The 21,805-nt window shown below is 34.8% G+C and overlaps 2 protein-coding genes and 1 long non-coding RNA gene across 5 annotated transcripts; 1 reads left to right on the forward strand and 2 right to left on the reverse strand.

Moving 5' to 3' along the window:
- Positions 1-9,753: 9,753 nt before the first annotated feature.
- LOC122599389 (berberine bridge enzyme-like 15) lies at positions 9,754-11,367 on the forward strand. Its single transcript, XM_043771896.1, has one exon. It carries the CDS (start codon positions 9,754-9,756, stop codon positions 11,365-11,367), a length of 1,614 nt encoding a protein of 537 aa, XP_043627831.1.
- A 284-nt stretch (positions 11,368-11,651) lies between these two features.
- LOC122602049 lies at positions 11,652-13,390 on the reverse strand. Its single transcript, XR_006324147.1, has 3 exons — positions 13,339-13,390; positions 12,619-12,691; positions 11,652-11,905 (listed from the first exon to the last, which is right to left on the reverse strand). It is a non-coding gene; the product is annotated as an uncharacterized LOC122602049 (long non-coding RNA).
- Positions 13,391-13,476: 86 nt separating this feature from the next.
- LOC122600252 lies at positions 13,477-21,203 on the reverse strand. 3 transcript variants are annotated; one of them, XM_043772942.1, is made up of 15 exons: positions 21,134-21,203; positions 19,383-19,915; positions 19,028-19,298; positions 18,653-18,903; positions 18,367-18,534; positions 17,591-18,274; positions 17,404-17,498; positions 17,248-17,298; positions 17,078-17,166; positions 16,428-16,976; positions 16,268-16,342; positions 15,024-15,094; positions 14,886-14,943; positions 14,514-14,748; positions 13,477-14,423 (listed from the first exon to the last, which is right to left on the reverse strand). In XM_043772942.1, exons 2-15 carry the CDS (start codon positions 19,787-19,789, stop codon positions 13,834-13,836), a joined length of 3,594 nt encoding a protein of 1,197 aa, XP_043628877.1. In that variant the 5' UTR covers positions 19,790-19,915; positions 21,134-21,203; the 3' UTR covers positions 13,477-13,833. The 3 variants fall into 3 exon arrangements, with proteins under 3 accessions (XP_043628877.1, XP_043628876.1, XP_043628875.1); XM_043772941.1 differs by having other exon boundaries at positions 17,248-17,307; XM_043772940.1 differs by having other exon boundaries at positions 17,365-17,498.
- Between the last annotated feature and the right edge of the window lie 602 nt (positions 21,204-21,805).

Below are 21,805 nucleotides of genomic sequence, written 5' to 3' on the forward strand. Positions count from 1 at the left end.
TAAGTGAGTGGGTATTTATTAGCTTATTATGTCGTTTAATGATTAAAGGTAGTCGGGAATACTTGCAAAGATCGGTAACTTACGTTATCATTTGTTGTGTGCTTCTACGAGGTAAGATACACTACTTTGACATACTGAGGGTTCAACAAAAGATGGTTTTCATATAATAATATCCCAAATGGTATCTTGTTTGCTTATGGGTATTCGGGATTATACGGGAGGTAATATGGGCTATGTAGATGCATATAAAAGCCTGAAATGCTACCCCAATGATACGTATTGCTATGAGATGTTATGTATGCTTAATAGATGATATGATATGAAATGATGTACGATCTAAGAGGATAAATGTTATGCAATGTTGTAATGATATACGATATGCAATGATATATGAAGATGTACGTGATGTAACAATGTATGCGATGTGATGATATGAAATGAAACGCTATGAAATGTGATGTATGATGATGATATGTGAAATGTGCATGATTACATGGCTTGTTCATCTAGTTCACTAGACTTATTAAGTTGCCATGACACGTGCACGTTTAAGGGCCCAAACGTAAAAGATGTATATGTGATGATTGTTTAGGTTGTGTAAACACCTAAACTATATGTGATGTGAAATCGAGCTCGTAAATTTGATGTGAAAGTGTTAAGCTTAACCCGTACTTGCCCTAGCCCGGTTAAGTGCGTTGATGTGGTTGCTTGGGTGGCTCCTTGCAACATGGTACAACGTGAAGAGTAATACGGGAGGTCTTACCAACCACATTGTCATTGAACATACGGATTACTCCTGGATTGGCTTGCCATTCCTTAACGACATTGATGTACTACTGAATGGTGGTTCATCTAGTCGGGTGCGACTTATGTCACACTTAACGAGATGCATATGTTATATGAGATGCGTGACTTTTGTCACAATTATAAAGATGTTCAAATGTGATATGTGATGATGCAAAAGATGACTAGGCACATTTAGGATGACCCATCCTAATATGAAAGATGTTGATGCTATGATATGTATGTGAGATGATATGTTGATGATATGTGCCTTAACGACTTAATATGACTTTTATATAATGTTTTAAATGGACAAACGTTTTATAAACCATGTGTTATCTTACTTAGCTAATTCGTTAGCTAACACTTGCTCTTTTAAAATGTGTTGTGCCCTCAGGTCCAACAATAGTGAGCAGGTAGATGTGTGAAGATGTGAGGCATGGGTAGATGATCTTGAAGCTAGCTATAGATTACCCAAAGTGGCTGCTCGCTTTAGACATTTGCTTTATGTTTAAATATTAATGACTTGTATTGATAATGTACTCGGTTGTTTAATGTTGGGCAACCGATAGATTTCCATTTAGACTTATTTTGATGATATGGCTAGTAACACCATTTAATGAATAAACCAAACAGATTTTACTGGTTTGGACTTTTAAAGTTAATTCCGCTTCTTTTAACGCCGTTAGGCAAAAGTTTTTGGAAATCCTTATTTTTAAACGATGGGTGTTACAGTTTTGATTTTGGGTAGTGATGTCCCACTTACGAACACCACAGAAAATGTTGTTTTAAGAAGGTTTTGAGTCATCTATAATTCCTTTTATACTTATATTTAATCATGATTTAGTTTCAATCAGTTTTGTAACTTTTCTTATGTAATAAATTCTATGTTCCTTCAATTTGCGGATGTCTTTATTACTGATTTTTTATTTTTCAATCCATACGAAATGTCTATTTATTATATACAACTATTCACTTTTTGTTATAACAACATTTTTTTGTATGTAATATACGATGAATTACATAGAAAATAAATAGACCGGTGCAACGCACGAGGTTCACCTGGTATAAACTAATAATACTCCTAAAAACCTTTGATATATATCATTTGATTAAAGATTTCAAACATGATTAAAGTTTCAAATATGATTAAAGATATACCAACAAAAAGATATATATCATTTGATATATTAACTTTTATATGATATAAGATTTTAAAATTTAAATCATGGGATGATATCAATATAGTAATTAGGCGGATAGACCTTTATATTTTATTTAATAGAACGTGACAAACTTTCCTATATTTAACTAAGAGAAAATATTTTAAAACTTAGTTGACATTATTAGTTAATCGTTACATAAAAAAAAAGATAAATGAGTGGGAACCTTCTGGTCCCATGTACCGAATAGGTACCTTGAATCACTACCGCATAGACTACAGCCCGACGACTCCCAGAAAAATAGATGGGACAGAATCTGCTTAGCAAGGATTTGAACCCGCGCCTTTTAGCTCCCTAGAATTCAGGCGGTACTACTAGGGTTTCCCCGTTGGTAGTTAATTGTTACATAAGATTTTAGCTTAGTTGTAAACTCCTCAATTTTAATTGTTTATTCAAATATATTATTATGTATTTTATTATATTATTATTATAATAATAATAACTATATTAATAATTATAATTAATATTAATATTTAAATAGTGATTTGGTCAAATTAATAAATAAGTCAACATTTTGATTTTGTTTTTTCAAATACATGGTGGTTAACAAAAAGATTGTAGCTACAAATGTTAGGTATTCGATATTTTAATTTAAGGGAAATAATTAATCCTTTTAATCAAATAGCCTAATAATTTTCATAACTATGAGGTAATGACATGTGAAAATATCAGGAGGCAAGATTAGAAAATAAAATTAGTGGATACCACATGTCAGTATGTCACCTTCTTAATGTATTAGGGGGATTATTAGGCTATTTGGTTAGGAGGATTTATCATTTTTCTTAATTTAATTTTAATGGTTACTATTAGATACATCAAGAAATAATGATAATAAAATAATAATAACCAATTAGTTTAAGTTTTTTACTTTAAAATTTAAGTTCCTCTTACGTTTATCGATTAATAACTATATTTTATATAAAATATTAATATCAATCTATACTTCTATATTTCTATACTATATAATAAAAAGAATAATCCCCATATTGAAAGAACTCTTCCCTTTTCATTTGTAGCTATTCACACACACGCAACTCTGTCTCAATATCTCTCTCTCTCTCTCTGTTCATTTGCACTTTGTTAATGGTGTCCATTGCAACGCGCAGGTACCACGCTAGTACTATATTATAAAAAAAATAACACTTTATTGAAGTGTTGAAAATATGTAATATTTACACTTAACACTCCTTAAAATATTTTCACATATACTACCACCTTAACATTAATGATTAAGTACATTATCAATTCTTTATCTTTTAGCATATTTTCATTAACCCTTTACATCAATTAATCTTACATCAATTTTCTACACCACTCGATGCCCCCTTCACCACCAACAGTCTCCCCACTACCACACCGTCGTTGTCACAACTTCTGCCGCATTGTGCAGGTACCATGCTAGTTTTAATAAGAAATTATACATATGTATACATTGTCGTTGATGACAATGGAAGAGGCAACATCACTAAAAGAAGGAGCCACACAACATCGGTACACATCAGAGGATAATTACAGTGGTTACATGACAGTTTTAATTCTCATCGTTAAATTTATAACCTCCAAGGTTCATTAGTCATAAAGTACTATTTTACTATTAGCATGTCACATAAGAGCTCCATCATGTGGTATGATTGATAATTGATAATGAACATTTTGTCATTTAATACACGTTATATACTATTCTTTCGATCTGTCAAAGTAATTAACAAATGTTTGTTTATCTTTGCTCTTTTGTTATCCAATTTGGCCATATCAGTCATAATTTAGAATTTTTAGCAAATCGATTTAGGATTTAATGCATTTGATTTTATGTGACTATCAACCCACCCGTCTGACCTATTTGACCCATTTCCTATTAAGCTAATCTATTCGTATATGAGATACAATTAATATAAACTAAATCAACCCGATAATGAATTAATACGTGGGTCAACTTGACATCTGTAAATCTATAATAAACATATCAATGCCCATCCAATTAGTAACTTAGATGAGGCTTGAATTGCCCTTCCAATCTATAATAACCCGTCCAACTTTGATGAGGTTTGAATTTCTCTTTGGAATTCATGATACAAGGGATGTTGAAGCAATTAGGAACCCAATCTATAATAAACATATCAATCTATAATAACTCCTCCTGTTTAACATGTCGGTCAACAATAGCATTACGCACCAGGTTCAACAGGCTCTTAATTAATCCCCAATTCGATAGCAGCCTGACATGACAAGTAGAAAAATATCGTGAACCAATATTCATTAAAAAAATAATAATACTCGTAACGTACAAGGGAGGCGGGCAGGGCGTACATTGAGAAGTAGAAGAAGAATGGATGTTGACTGAATTCCTTGGAGAAATATGGAATCGAATTCCATGAGCCTGCGTCCAAGGAGATCCACATCTTCATCCGGAAAGTCTAAACCGGCAAAGTCTTTCATGAACACAATATCCAACAACCATTTCAATGATAATAGTGAAAACCGCTTATATCTCTGTCATCATACGTATGTGATGTACTTATCCCTCTCTCTCTAATATCATTTATCAGTTCAACGTAACCACTGAGCCTTCCAGATTCATAGAAGCACCGAGGATCCACAAGCAAAATCTTACCGCCCAGACACTTAAAAAAAACATCGGCTTCGCCTCTTTTCCCGTATATGGTCGGTGGAACTCTGATCGATAGATGATGATTTGGAAACCCTAGCTAATTAATTTTCACGATCAACAACTTAATTAACTTAATATTCCCTATTTTTTGTTTCAAACCAGTCCTTGATAAAATACTTACTTAGCATTTTGAGTCCCTTACATGCATGTGCCTTAATTTTCCTTTACCTTGTTTTCTTTTGTGTTAATTTTCATTGGCCGGTAGAAAATTAAAGAGAGTGGAGTGTGTAGGTAACTCAATTGAGAGTGGTTTGGTAATCTTTAGGGTTGAGTTTTAATTAAATAAGATGATCAAATCAAATTTTAGACATATGAATGTTTTTGAATACACGTATAAACTTGATTAAAAAAAAATCACAATTCAAACATTACAATTCCGTTTTTTTTTTACTATAAAATCCCAATCCCTTTGTACCCCTTCCTGCAGTAGTAGTTCATGAGAGCTTCCAGAATTGATTCCCATATATCCCACGCCCTTTTCATTTTCCTATTAATTAAAATATCCACTCATGGCGCGCTACGTAGAGTGAAATCTCTCAAAACATAGTAGTTGGACCAGTAGATTTGAGCTTTGAACCAAATGGACCCCTTTGACATCTTGCAGAAGCGCAAGTACCGGCCATTCGAAGCTGGCCAAGAATGGCGTTGTCTCTGTTGCTTGGTCGATCTATAACTGTTTGCTCCAGTTCTTGACATTTAACCTGTACATGCATAAGCCAAAGAAGCTATTTAATCTAATTAATATAAAAAACCAAATAGTGCCAACACATATCAATGTGTCTAACCTGCTCGATAGTGACGCATCTTAACAATGGCGACAATATTTCCAGTTTCAAGGTCACGACACACATCTAGCTGTAAGTCCCCGGCCTGTCCAATCTGCATAAAATTTTCAAAGAAATGGATGCTTTTTTAATTCAGCTTGGCCGGTCTAAGATAAGGTAGCAACAGTACATACAAGAGCATATATCTATCGGCTGATAGTCATTCAGCTTGACCGGTCTAAGGTAATATTGTCTACCTCTTTGAGCCTAATTGCACACACTATTCTTTTCACATGACTGTAACTTTTGACATCTAGTTAGTTGATTTTTTTTTATAAAAATAATTGCATTGACAAACACTGAAACATCTAAACTACAAGTTACAGTCTGATATTGCATAATCACTTTCAAAACAAACACTTAACACCTCATAGAATATGGTAGCTTGAATTCAAAAACATGCAATTAGTAATCACCTAAATGACATATAACATATGATAAAGTTGGCAGACCTTGTCCAATTTGTCGCAGGAGTCAGCCTTTAATAGCTTTCCCTACCACAGCACTCAATCAAGCCATCATCTCCATTTACAATGATAAACACTCGACAAACTTCATGGAATGGCACTTAAAACTGTTCAAGCAAATACTCCATACACACCTAAATTTGAAAACCTGAATTCAATATACATGCTATATATTCTTTCGATGAGGATTATAACTATAAAACTATAAACTAAACCAAGCTGTAACTTACAATATAAGACGTAAACTGGAAATCATATTTCATGCCATATACAAAAAAGTCCAAACAACACAGGAGGATACCATTCTAAGACTGTTTCAGAAGCACTATTACATCGGTGGGAGTTTCACGATTCGAGGTCTGCTGTTAATCTTCTTGAATAGGCGGCACCACCTTTTCCTTCAGAAAAACTTGTCTTGGCATGACTTCTAGCTAGCAAGAATGAACCTCCATTCATACAGTTACTGGTCCGATCTCTCTCTGTTTCTATAGTAGTTAGTTCCGTAACAATGACGTTGCTCAACACTCGATGCTTAGCTGATCTTTTCCTAAAACTCCATCTTCGTTTATCCGGACCTTTTATTCTGTGATCAATTCAAGTAAATTACTTAACTTTACATTATGCTAATATTACTGTACATTATCTAAATTTGTATCAATGAGATCTGAATATCTAATCAATATACATACACATCCTTATGTGTATCAACTTGGTAATCAATTCAATAATACCAAAATGCAAACCAGCATTAGAATTCTCACATAAAATGCGGGAACACACACACAAATCACACATTTCCCAAATTCAAAAAAAAAAAAAAATCTGTTTTTTTTTTGTACAATAAATGGATGAATTACCTTGCCACTTGGTATAGAAGAACAAAAACGGAAGCAAAAGGAATTTCCTTGATACCATTATTCCATAAGTCCCAACAACTGATGATGTTCTCATAAAACCAACCCTGTCTCTGCATGCATGCCAACAAAAAGAAAACCAGCAGTCAGTCAAATTGACAAAAATGGACCGACAAATGCAACCCGTAAACTCAATCCTACTGAAATAATGGTATACCATCATCATGTTTGGTCAGCCATTTGTGATGTTGTTTTGTGTGAAACCTCAGCACAGACGCAATGACAATAGTTCTCTTTTTGCTTTGGTATGCATTAGTATGTGAATTACTTCAATCGGGTGCATCTATATGCCATTGCAATAACAATTAACATAAAGCAAGCGAATAAAGAGAGTCGTTTAACACTTTACTCCCATCCAGTTAACACATTGCAATAATCCGTCAATTTACAAGCATCCAGTTACCATCTTTATTCAGTTATATCTCCCATCACCTGTAAATAAAACCCAAAAGCCCCAAAACATATAATCAGACATAAAAAGAAAACCCAACTTAAATGAATTTCACTTAAAACTACAATCACAAACCTTATACTTATGAAATCATATAGTTCCATGAAATAAATTAGTAAAAGCTAGCCATAGAATTGTTAAAGACGATTCACAAATAGAAGTGGCAAAAAAACTCAAAAAGCAAAGACTGCAACAACAAAACACACTATGCTTAGGTGAAAGATATATTGAAAAAGGCTTTTTCAGATATATTGAAAAAGGGTTTTTCAATATATCTTTCACCTAAGCATATACGCCATCAAATCATACCTGCATTATTATTAGTCTCCATACCGTTGACCTTTGTGGAATGAGATGTGTTTTAACTTTATTTACGCAGTCAATTAAACTAAAAATACAACAACCTAAATTTAAATTAATAACATCAGGCCAAATGCAGATAATTGGTTGAGAAGTTATATCAAACACTTTGGGGTCAGAATATCAAAGCAATAAAATGATGGGTTTTTTCACGATGAAGATGATTATACGGTTATTGGAATTGGAATGGAATCAAATCTATCTAATCTAATCTAATCTAATCTAATACTATACTAAAAGAGGATTTAGAAAAAGCATTTCGAGCCACCACAACCCCTCTTAGGCCTCTCCCTATCGCCATCGTCGACACATCGTCGATGGGTCTTTGACCAGGAAGCTATAGTCGACGGCTGCATCGTTCAAGCTAGTTCTATCCATCGATGAGAGTAGACGAAGGGGAGCGGAGGAAAAAGCCAAAAACAGAAAGAAAAAAAAAAAAAAAAAAAGCTTGTTTAAATATAAAATTAAATAAAATAAAAGTGTAGAAGAGGGGTTATAGGGAGTGATTATGGAAGAGAAAAGCTGTTGTGGCAATGTGGAAGAGGTAACTATAGGGAGAGGCCTTAAAACCAAATTCCCGCCCATCCTTCTTTTTTCTCTTTTTTTCGTGTTCTAACCTTTACAAAATTGAGAGAAAAATAATATTCCTCATCTGAAACTTTCTCCTCTTTTCATAACTAAACGTAATATTCTTTAAATTGAAAATAGATCCATCAGCTAAAAACTTGCAGTCAATCTATCTATATGTATAAGAATCCTTTGTATACCAATCAATCTTCAATGTCATGTCTATCAAAAGTTGTATACCCGACATTTCCAATCAATCTTCCATGCTAGGTTTGTATCTATAATAGATTGATTTTATTAAATATGGCATTATTCACAAATTTTAAACAATTTTGATGAAAAGCTTTTAGGCATTATTATGTCTAATCATTTGAAACAGAGTTAATAGTAATATGTTAATGATCCTTAAGCAAGTGTATTGTTTGATTATCATTTTTTTTCTGACGTGATCCTCGAGTATAACTCCATCTTCAGGCCTAGTTACATATTGATCATCATAATCTATATCTATCTTCGTCTACAAAACGTTCTCCAATATAAGATGATAGCCTAGAATCTCGGCGAAGTAGAGAATCCAACCCTGTATACGTCGTTTGTTACAATATTATGAACAGACAAGGTACCCAAAGATTTCATACGTGATATGAAAAGTTGTGTTGTTTTGTATCTGGTGCTTTGTTAAGAACTTCTACAATTTGATATGAAAAACTTATACTCTGTAACTTTTAGTATAAATAACATTTTTTTCTCTTATAAAATGTAAATCTATTTCAAGGTATTCTCTCATTAAACCTGCTATTTTAGTAGCAACATCACTAATTCACTATCACGGAAAACATTGATTAGACTAGACACATCGCAATGTAAATCGATTAAAATTTTAGAACTAAGATATCTTCAGAATTCACCGAAGCTAAGGCTTTACATTCAACCTCTGCAGAAGACTTTTGAATTGTATTCTGCCTTTTATTTTTTCAAGACACTAATGAGCCACAAAAAAGAACACAATATATATATAAACATATCTTCTACTTACAATACATCTAGCCCAATCTTAATCAACATATGCATCAAACGGTGGTAGGTGAAGCTGACTGTCTGACATCATCTCCTGGCCTTTTGACTTCAACAATCAACCAGCTAATGTACGAATATTACGTCTACTAAATATGACGAAGGCTGTGTGTGAATTCTTTTAAAATGGTGTATGTCTACCATTCAACTTGATTAGATCATTGACATTGTGGATGTTAGTTCACAAGTCGACATCTAAATGATAACCCACTACATCTACTAGATTTTATACACACACGATAACGACATCAAAATATTAACAAATCTTGATATTGTGGATTTGTTGTAGACTTGTTGTCGTACTATGGAACAGTTAATATTATGATATGATTCATATGCAAATATTTTGGTCAACCACAAAACACTATAAATTTGACCTCCATTTCCGAGTAAACTTCACAAAATAATTTCTCCTTTGAAAAATGACACATATCCTACCTTCAAGTTTTGTTGTGCTACTTGTATTACTACCATCATCACTTGCTCAATCTTCGTCATCTTCAATCGAAATTCAGCACACCTTCCAGCAATGTCTTTCTTCAACAATCCAAACCCACTACACTACTACTTTCTACACCCCAAACAACCCAAACTTCACAACTCTCCTCAATTCCACTGCTGAAAATCTTCGCTTCACAACCCCTTCAACTCCCAAGCCAAAAGCTATTTTCACCCCATTGAACAAAAACCATATCCAAACCGCAGTTATTTGTGCTAAAAAACTCAACATACAGCTCCGGTTCAGAAGTGGGGGCCATGATTATGAAGGGGTCTCTTACACGTCTGTTATGAACCTCCCGTTCATCGTCATTGACATGTCAAAATTACGTGCCATTAAGGTTAACCTTGAGGATAATTCCGTTTGGGTTGAGGCCGGTGCAACCATTGGTGAACTATATTACCGAGTTGCTCAGGAAAGCAAAACTCATGGGGTTGCGGCTGGGATCTTCACAAGCCTCGGAATTGGTGGGCATATCACAGGTGGTGCATATGGGTCCATGTTGAGAAAATACGGGCTAGGAGTTGATAACGCGCTAGATACTGTGATCATAAACGCTAAAGGAAAGATCCTAGACAGAAAAACCATGGGAGAGGACGTCTTCTGGGCGATTAGAGGAGGCGGAGGGGGCAGCTACGGAGTCATAGTTTCATGGAAACTGAGACTCGTACCCGTCCCTGGAACTGTCACAGTTTTCAATGTCCCAAGAACATTGGAACAAGGTGCCATCAAGATTCTTGACAAATGGCAACAAGTGGGTCATAAATTAGATGAAGATCTGTTTCTCAGAGTCATTACCACAGCTACTAATATAACCGGTACTACAAATAAAAGAACCATAACTACAACCTACAATGCACTTTTCCTTGGAGAAACTGACCGACTACTTGAGATCATGAAACATAGTTTTCCTGAATTAAATCTGCATAAATCCGATTGTACTGAAATGAGTTGGCTCGAGTCTGTGATGTTCATGTCCAGTTTCCCCAATAATGTCCCTACCACCTTCCTTCTCACAGGAAAACCAGCTTTCTTATTCTACATGAAAGCCAAATCAGATTTTGTCAGAACCCCAATCCCAGAAACAGGATTGAAAATAATTCTGGAAAAATACTTGGCAACAGAGCTCGACAATCTGCCAACGATGCTATGGACTCCATACGGAGGAATGATGGAGAGGATACCAGAATCATCAACACCATTTCCTCACAGGAATGGAGTTCTTTTCATGATTCAGTATGTCAACGGTTGGGCAACAAGTGATAATGAAGTCATGAAGAAGCAGTATAAGTGGATCAGGGATGTTTATGAGTACATGGGTCAGTATGTTTCAAATGATCCAAGAGAAGCGTATATGAATTACAGAGACTTTGATCTTGGAATGAATGACAAAAATGCAAGTTTCGAGACGGCAAGAAGTTCATGGGGAAGACGATACTACAAAGATGATAATTTCATGAGGTTGGTGAAGATCAAGACTAAGTTTGATCCTGATAACTTTTTTAGGCATGAACAGAGCATTCCAGTCCTGTCATAACACTCCATTTGATCGTTGGAAGGTTTTTAATATTCCAAACAAACATACATACTCTCGTTTTGAAGATAAATAATCTACTCGATCTACAAACATAAATAACTTGATCTATTTCTTCTGACAAAATATGATATAGGTTAAATGAAAAGATATATGAAGAATTGAATAAACATATGATAAAAGAAAGGAAACTTGTAGTAGTCAAGCACTCGACCATAACACAAATTAAGTGGTGTTTTTTTATCATAGCTAATTTTATATTTAGCTATTAAATGTGTTTCGTATTATAATATTGTGACTAGGGTTACAATACGTTTGATTTATGTAGACCATGATATTTCAATCTAGGACCTATACTATCATTAATATTATCTTAGTCTAATACTGTACAAAATTATTTGGTTCACGAATCCACATTCTATCCTTTCTAAAAGTAGTACCTCAACCCTTTCGGACAGAAGTTATGACTGTTTACATCTCACATCCTCATGGCCCGCCTAGAGCAATGTCAGGTATCATTGTTTACTAATCCGGCCAGGTTCTACAGATAATATAGCATAACCCATGAATTACTTTTATATTTTATGTATCAAATAATAGAGATTTGGACCTAGCGAACCAACACCACCTTTAACGGGAGTTTTAGACAAAATTAAAGATAGGAAGATTCATGTGGGACCAGATTGATTTGGTATTCTGGAAGGTTAAAACTAGATTGAGACTGGAATAAGGCCGGTTTATTTTTTTTAAAAAAAATTTGTGTCTTCATCTAAATATCACTTTTGAATGTTAAAAAATGGTTAAAATGTCTAAAATCTGAACTAGTTCGGATAATACATGATTTATAAGCTCAGGCCAACATATGTAATTTTAGAATTTGGGTTTGAAGTAGTTATTTTGTATTTAGAAAATCAAAATTGTTCACATTAAATTGGGTTTGTCTGCCCATCTAACGATTTAAGGTAATACATAAGTTTTAAGCAGATGAAGTTATAAGCGTTAGATTTCCCTTCAGGTAAATTTTGACTGGTTCACCCTATTAGACATCTTTTGTCAACCAAATTTGTCTGAGTTACCCATTTGACTCATTACAAATAAGCTATGGCAGAATTGGCTGTATTTCATATAGAATGGTTGAACGTTGAAACTGTTACCTTCAATTATATCCAACAGGCATAAATCATGTTGATATAAAATGAGCACATCCTTTCTTAAGACAAAAGGATTCGGTTTGTAGGTAAGGCACAAACTTACTCTTATTTCAATTTGTAGATAATGCTCGCAAAGATATCCCTACCATAGACTCGTAAAACCTCCCGCGTGCACCCTGTTGCACGAACAAAGAGCAAAGGTAGAGAATCCACAAAGGGCAGAAACACTGGGTGAATAGTTGAACAAGAAAAAAACTGTGCAATTTGAGGAAAACCAGAATGATAGTTATAAACAAGAATATTGCCAAAAATATGAACTCCTAACGGACTCATCTTTCAAGGCTAGATACAAAGTAGCTAGTCATATACAACATACAATGGTTCGTCCAAAATAATAAAAAGCAATCAATCTTAAAATGCTCATTTTATTCAGTTGTATTCATATTAACAATTATAAATAAAATAATTACGATTTATATATTACTTTAATTAATAGTAATAAGAATATAATGCAACGAGAGAGATTATGTAGATATTGATGAATCTTAAATCTCTTGATCAACACAAGTCAACCATCATGACAACTTACCTCCAATAACAGCAAAAAATGTCACTCATCAATTGAAAAAGGGAACTTGCAAACTTCAGTTAAATCAAGAGCTAGTTTTGAGTAACATTTGAAAAAAGACTAACCTCATTACAACTTTAGGAGAAATGCATCATAATTCACAGCAAAATGTTTGAAAAGCCACCAACTGATTCGAAATTTATGGAAAACCAAAGCCATGTACCTCATATAGATATGATAAAGAAAAATGTATACCTCCAAACACAGATCTTGCAAAATGTGACCACAAAAAGTATCAGCTCCCAATTGTGTAGCGTCGATGCTGCACAGAAAGCTTGTAGACAAATTTAGTTGAAAAAAGAGATTGCATTAATGAATGTGGAACAGTTGATGTTTAACAAAAAAAATGAATTGATATTATTGTTATTAGAATCATAACTTGCATGTACAAGAGGAATTGTGCTCTGATCAATAAATGCTACAACCAAAATACACCTGTCTCCTATGATATGGTAAAGCAGAAAAAGCAAACTGGCTAGCAGGTAGCAAAAAAGATTTTTACAACCTATGTGAATATCTTAAATAGCAGGCAAAATCTGAAACACTCGGGGAATTCTCTCGATAGTACCTTTTCCAGGGGTTTTGAAAAAGAATCATAGCCTAATTACTGACTAGTCATTTCTTGACAGCAGCAAACATGTGTCGTCTGTAAGTAATATACTCAACATGTCTATACAACATAACAAACTGTTAAACCATCATATTCAAGTCTGTTAGATCATCCATTGGAATCTCAAGTCCCATAAAATCATCATCTTGCTGCAACACATCATCATCGATGTTCAACCACGAACCTATGTCTTCCCCTTGTCCACCAAAGTCATCTCCAACAACAAAGTCATCCATTCCTGGAAGTTGTAGGTGGGACAAATCAAGTGGCTCATCACAGTTTTCCATCCACATACACGCATCCCTTTCACCGACAGTGGACTTCAGAGCTGAAGACAATGGTGCCCTCTGTTGATCTGAAAATTTACCAAGAGCGTCATTTACAGATGCAGATAACTGTGTTGTTCTCTGTTTTAGCTTTGTCTTGGTCTTTCTTTTACCCTTAACATTACTAGATGCAGGTCGCCCAGATTTAGGACCTCCATTTCTAAGGCCGTCCCTCTCACTCCTCTTTCCTTTTGCATTATTTATAATTCCTGAAGAGGTACACACTGCCACATCATCAAGGTACAACTCTTTCTTCTTAACCCTGATCGACCATACATCATCTTTGCTGAGAGTTTGCTCAGATGGATTGATGCCATGGTTTGGTGAAGGGCTTAGTGGTGTACCTAAATTATTTACAAGAAATAAATAACATAAATAACCAAAGACAGTTATACGCATACGCATTGAAACTGTCAAGTAATTCAATGCAGTACCTGAGATACTATCCATAGAGATCTCATCAATGACACCATTTACTTGTGTATCATTCAGATGTGACAATCCAGAGATAAACATTTCCTTAAACAAGGGCTCAGCAAAACAGCTCTTTCCGGTTTCTTCAAACTTGTGGCATCGATCTAGTGTTCGTTGGACACAACTTAAAGCAGCTTTTTTAGCCATTTTGCCAAAGGCACTCTTACCTCCAGGAGCACTTGGGCCCCAACAGCTCTGGAGAACATTAAAAAGATAAGATTATCAAAACTACAATTCTGTTTGCATTAAATACATAACAATAATGCACATGCCACAACTTGTGGACTGTTATCAAGACGCAAGGGAAAAATGATGATCACCAACAGCATTACCATGTACTTTTGATAAGCCATTCCTGTGAGCTTTTCAAGAGAAAGCTGCTCATATTCCCTACAAACAGATGACCGATTGAAAATCAGAATGCAAAATTAAAGAAGAAAAAAGTCTATATGTATAGAGAAATCACTTACTTCTCATATAGCTCCCTTGCTTGCTCAGTAGACTTGAGAAGCTTGTCCAGCAGGCTTTTCTTCCTAGATACCTATTAGTAAACTATATTAGGACCATTGACCAATGGCCACAACGCTACAAACATACATTAAGAAATACTATTGGCAATACGTCTAAATGCAGACAAAAAACACATATATATACACAAAGATAACATCTGTGAAATTTAGAGCGTATACTCTTTATTGCTGATAGTAATTATTGTTTACCATACAGATTTCTCCAAACAATGTCTATAGGCACAATGAATAATGTAATGGTAGCTGTTTGTGCTTTTTTAGAACCACTGACACCATTCCAGTTAGGGCTGCAAACGATTCGGTTCGGTTAGCTAGAAATTTTAAACCATTTTTTCAGGTTCGGTTTGGTTAGCTAGAAATTTTGAACCGTTAATTTCAGTTACCCGAAAGAGTCGGTTAATTTCGGTTCGATTTTCGGTTAACAATTTATTAAAGTCATGCTAATAAAAAAGTCATGTTTTCAATTATAATAGTCAATTTACATTGTGAACTATTTAAGTTTATATGTATAGTAGTCATTGTTAACTATATTAATATTTTGTTTATAAATAAATATGCATTACGTCTAATCTTGGAATACTTTTTTTTTAATGATATATTTATGCAATGCAAGTTTCTATCTAAAAGCATCATAATTTACTACTTAAAATGCCCTTTACATGATATTACTAATATTTTTGACATATAATTTAAACAAAAACTTTCTTAAAAAGATGTAGTATATATGACTATATGCAGGAATATATCAAAATTCGGTTCGGTTCGGTTAACCACAGGTAAAAAAGCGTAACGGGACCGTTATACATCGGTTTTTTGGTTTTTTCGGATTACTGTTTTCTTCGGTTTGGGTTTTTTCGGTTTCAGATCACACGGTTCGGTCCGGGTTTTCAATTTTCCGGTTATTTTTTATACCCCTAAGTCCAATTACCCGTTCACAACAGCTATTACTTATTATATTCAAAACTTCAAGCAAAATATCATTACAAATTTTTCTTAGAATAAGTTCAGTTCTTGCCAAAGGCATTCTGAGAATGGAAGCTAACCATCGATGCAAAAAAATCTGCATGGGGGTTTTGCCTGTACCAATGTGGTACATGTAATCAAGGGGTTCCCATTGATCTACCCTTTTTTTAGTTATGCTTATAAAAATTCTACTTTACTGGGTCATCATCAAACATATGTACCTGTAGATAGTGTTTTCCTTGCAGTCTACTGATATCTTTGCTGATGTCTTCATCTCCAGGGTGTACCAAGTCCGGCTGTACAACAATGTGTAATATTTAAGGGCGCACACACATAGATATACGTATGATTATACATCCATTTGGGAGGAGGGGGACCTACCACAGGTGCTGGGTAAAGACCAAGACTGTGAATCTCAAGAAGAAGTCTTTCATTTATCGACACATTAGCATACCCATATTGGCAACTAGTTATCATGGCTGGATCTGAAAGGAGACCGCTTGTAGCAATTTCTGGATTTGACATAGACATGATGTTGTTATTCGATCGGCTATGCACCACCTCATTACATGATCTTAATGTAGAATCTATACTGTAACTTCTGGAAAAACTTCGACCGGTTTCAAAGTTCTCTATTAAATGCCACTTTATGCCATTGGATTCTATATCTGTTTCACGCTCAGATACTGATCCATAAACATTATAGTGTAGGTCATCATTTGCACACCAGGTATATTCGTTGCCATCATCTTCTGAAATTAGAGCAGCAAGAAGCCTCTGACAAAGCGAACTTTCTGATATTAAAAGCTCCGAGCATTTGCTATTGCTTACTCTTCCATTATTTGGAGCTCCAACCACCACAGTTCCAATAGGGTGTGTAGTGCAACTATCTAACAGGTTTGTAGTGTCAGCGGTAGATAGTATGATTCCCTGTGGAGGGTTAGAATATAAGAAAGATAAAGTTACATCAAAAAGCTTCAATGCTATTTTCAGCCCACGGATAACTGAACTTCAGATATAAGAACCATCACCTCTTGCTTTATGTAGTTCACATGCACATCAGATACATAACCAAAAAGAGGATCCATCAGCCTCCAGAAAGGGCTGGACCATGCACAACCTGACATTACCAACTCATCAATTAACTACATAAAAGAGTATTCTAATAAGAAACTAGATAGATGGCCAGTAAGCACAGTACCAGGATTGATAACAGCATTCACTGCAGCCAAAAGCTCTCCATGCTCATCATCTGAAGCAGCTGATTGAAAATTATCAAATGGTTTAAAGAGGGCAAAAGAACCAAAGAGCTGTATACCTAATGCTTGTAACTTATAATCATGAGGATTTCCTATACCAGCAAAATGCAAAGCAGAAGGAGCTGCAGAATGCTCTTGACGCATAAAAGCTTTGGGGCCTGAAAGTTTCCCGGTAGAAGCGCGACCTATTTTACTGTGAATGTTTCATGAAACATAAGGTTATTATATATCATAGAAGCAATATTTAGATGGTTTTGTGTGGGACAGCTGAAAAGATGTATTAACCTTTCAGGCTTATCGAAACCAACTCTGCCAGTTCTAAGCTGTTTTGCTGTTCTCACTTTGCCAACAGATCGTGCAGAAGCAAAACCCCTTTCAAATTTGCCTTGTCTACCAACCCCAGTAGAAAGATCCTCCTTTCTCTTGAACTTATTCTTTTTTGTTGGAAGGACTGAAGTTGATATCTTTACAACTTTCTCCGACCTGCAGCCATTATCCCTATATCTGATTTCAGCAGCCCCTGACTCCTCACTTTCTGATAAGGTAGAAGACTGAGTATGGTCACCTTTTGATTTAGATTTTTTAGGAGAATTGGCAGGAAATCGTCTTGCATTTCCACTCCCTTTTCCACTAACAGTTATGTCATTGTTGCCAAAATCAGGGACTTCATCAATGGTTGATACGACAGGGACAAGATTAGTTCGCCTTGCTGTACGTGAGATCTTCTGGAACCTACGATCAGCCCATCGGGCTACAGGTGGCGATGAGGAACGTGTTGATAATGTTTGTTTAAGATTAGCATTCTTAATTGCACCATAACTTGAATCCAAATCACTGGAAACAGTTGCACGCTGAACATTGGTCAATTTAGGTACAACACCTGTCCCTGATCTTGGACCTCGAGCAGCTGCATGCAGTTTAGTTGAAGAAGAAGAGGTACCAGTAATAAACTCGTCTCGAACAAAGACTCTGATAATCAAAAAAGGTAAGAAGCATTAAAAAAGAAACGTCATATTAGCATCACAGCATGATACAAGTCAAGGTGGAAATGCGACTCGTACTTTTTAAGAGGTCTGACATTTGTCCTTTCCTGCTCCACGTTACTAGTTTGATTTCTTTTATCATGGAGAACAGATGTAATCTCCAGCTGCTCAGGCCTAGGGATGGAAGAACGCATTCCCACGCTGTCAGATTTTCCGGCAACAATACCTCCATTAGCCACTACTGGTCTATAAGAAAATATCCATAATAAGGCAATTAAATTGACTAGAAAATCATATAAGTAGAGCCAATGTTATATATACTGGATAGTTCCCAAAACTCCAGAATTCAAGGAAATCATTCAACCTTGGCTTAGCATCCATAAGACAACTCCTGCTTCCATCAGTAAGTTTAGTTGACGCCGAGCTAGTACTTGGAGCAGTTTCGGCCTTTATTCCGGTGCGTCTCTTCTTCATTTTTGTCTTTTCCCATCCATCAGCAATTGGCGACGATAGATCCACACCAGCATTAGTGTTGCTGTTTTGGAGGCTCAGAACTTCTCTATCCCTATCTGCGGATCCATATGATCTCACAGGAGTGTTGGGTCGAGCATCTCCCTACAATTCTCAAAACATGTACATTAAAAACAATAAAATAAACAATTGCATACTGTCTAACTATGATAACTTTTACATATAAACTAAATAAAAGTGTAAAATAAACTAGTGGATAACTACAAACCCTTTGATCCACCATAGAAGTTTTAGTTCGCTTGTTAGGAACAATAGGTTTACACCTCTCTTCAACCTTCGGCTGCTCGAAGTCAAAACCACTAGTAAGAGCACGGTTTTGTGCACCTATCTTCCCAACAGTGATGCCAACTCGATCAGCAAGTAAAGCAGTAGAACGATTCCCAGAAAAAGTATCTGGACGAGATCTCTTCCTTGAGGATATACTTGGAAAGCACTTGTTGATCACGGACAAGACCTCACTAAATATCTTTACCCGCTCCCTGAAACGTGAAAGAATATTATGAGCTGAATCAAGTTTATGCCCAGACGAATAAATGCTTTCAAAACAGATCCAAGAACTTTACCGGGATTTGATAGTTGATTCACGTAATCCAATCCTCAGCCGTTTCATATCCTCATGGGAAGAAGGAAGCTTGCCTTTCAAAGAACCAGATGGTGAACCATCTGGTGCACAAAGGGCAGCATTAGCAAGTCTTCTAAAATTGCCATGTTGATTACACTTATATTCAGCAGCCATTGACTTTAGATCAAACCGCAAACATTGGAAAAATTTAGTCACTTCGCCTTGGCTTACATTTATAGTACTTCTTGACATGTTTGGAAGAGAAGAAAGGATTGGATTTTCAATGTTCACGCGAAAACTGGATGACCTGTCCATTGCAGAGGCTGTATGGGAGCCACGCTTCCCAGGGGTATATAGCGGTCTACTTGGGCTAGTAGATGAAAGATCAAATTTACCAGATGATGCCATTGCACCACTTCACATGTATTATCTTTGTTACATACTTTGTCAACACAATTATGCATGACAATACTGTAGTGTTACAACATATGAAAAGAAAGATCGAACTTTTTTTTTCACCGATAAGGAATGAACCTAGAAACAAGAAAGTAGAAAAGTATGCTGATCAGTCTCGAAACAAAATCAAGCCAAACAGAAGTACGATCTAACCACTTTGATGCTACACTAATTTCCCATGATTTGCAAAATCTAGTTATATAATCAGCAGGATAAATGGAAATAAGAACAAATAAAACATAGTATTAAGAATTCTGGTTAAACAGGTTAACGCAATCATCGCCAATAGAAGGAATGTAACAGAAAGGATGGTACTTTCAAAAGGTAAAGTACATCCAATTCGCTCATGTATTTCCCCACTATTCCCACAATACATATATTTTTATGTCCTCTTATGTGTATCTTTCAACTCTAAAAATTCTCTCAGTTTGTGTCTCATATTAGCATGAGGTCGATTAACTTGGAAATCTAATATCTCAAATGCCAACATATAATGTTCCCAATCCTAGCAATTTAAAACATATACTATAAATAATTATCAGAGGTCTGACACTATGCCTCCTCGGTCTAAATTCTGAAACACGATACCTAGTATAAACTAATAAGCATCTTTGTTTGACTTGATTAGGGGAAGAGGTTCATACTGCACCTTACAACTAAATTACAAAACCCTATTCTAACAGCCTAACTTCACCTTAACGACGCTTCTTATCACAAATTTCTCAACATGAAACAAGCATACACATAAAACACTTTCACAATAAAACGCTCCCATGTCACATTTTAACGCTTAAGCACTAAACGTCACAATCTCTCACTTGATCAAAATGCCCGGCTGATTTTGTTACATGTAATTCAGACAATATATTTGATCTCCACTGAAACAGAGCAATGCCAATCCAAATTTGTAATTCCTATCTATCTATCTATCTATCTATCTATCTATCTATCTATCTATATAAGCACTATATCGAGGATCAATACAAAAATGTTTAAAGCACATAAAATCAGAACACAAGCTGTGATCTCAAATTTAGTAAACACCCTGCAAACAATTAAAATTTAAATATTCAAATACGAATGTGTGTGTGTATATATATATATATATTCAGATAATTACACAGAAAGTATATAATAATCCTACACATTCATCCAACTTGAAACCCTAAATTAAGGCAAATACAGGCTCAAAATTAAAGTAAAATTAAAAGCAGAGGCGCTACCAAATCATAAAATGATTGAACTTTAATAATTGAATTTGAAATAACAGATTTATATTTATATATATTTACATACCTCTTCTTATTGGAGGTGATAATCGCGTGTAAAATTCTTCTTCGATTGTTTAATTTGATTTTAAAAGTTTATAATTATATATTTAAATTTGATTTTGGAACTTTGGGGGTTTATTTGTATAAAGATTTTTTATTTTTATTCAATAAGAAAATCAGATTTTGGTTGTCATGAGTCATGAGCTCTTGCTCAAATATGTTATGACTTATCTTTCTTTTTAATTAAATACAAGTATTTTAACCCGGGCGTTGCCTCGGGAGAAAAACAAAACTCTCATGACAAAAGTTAAAAAACATTAAACCAAAAAATACAAAAGTTAAAAAACATTAAGCCGAAAAAAAAAATTTCGTTGCAAAAGTTAAGAATAAAAATTGTGGTCAAATGTAAAGAGAATGAAACTTTGGTAACAAAATTTAGAAACCAAAAGTTAGGTGGTAAAAAGCAAATAAAAAAACCTTCGAAGCGAGAAAAAATTTCCGTGACGCAAGTTAAAAAAGTAAAAGTTATGTGGTAAAAAAAAAAACTTTTGATGAGAAAAGCTTAAAACCAAAAGTTATGTGGCAAAAAGTAACTAAAGCAGAACTTTAATGGCAAAAGTTAAAAAACTTAAACTTGAAAACATACTCCGTTAAATACCTTTTTGTAAGTACCGTTAGTTAACCAAACAATACTTAA

Source organism: Erigeron canadensis, chromosome 5, assembly GCF_010389155.1.
Source record: "Erigeron canadensis isolate Cc75 chromosome 5, C_canadensis_v1, whole genome shotgun sequence".
NCBI classification, from domain to species: Eukaryota; Viridiplantae; Streptophyta; class Magnoliopsida; order Asterales; family Asteraceae; genus Erigeron; species Erigeron canadensis.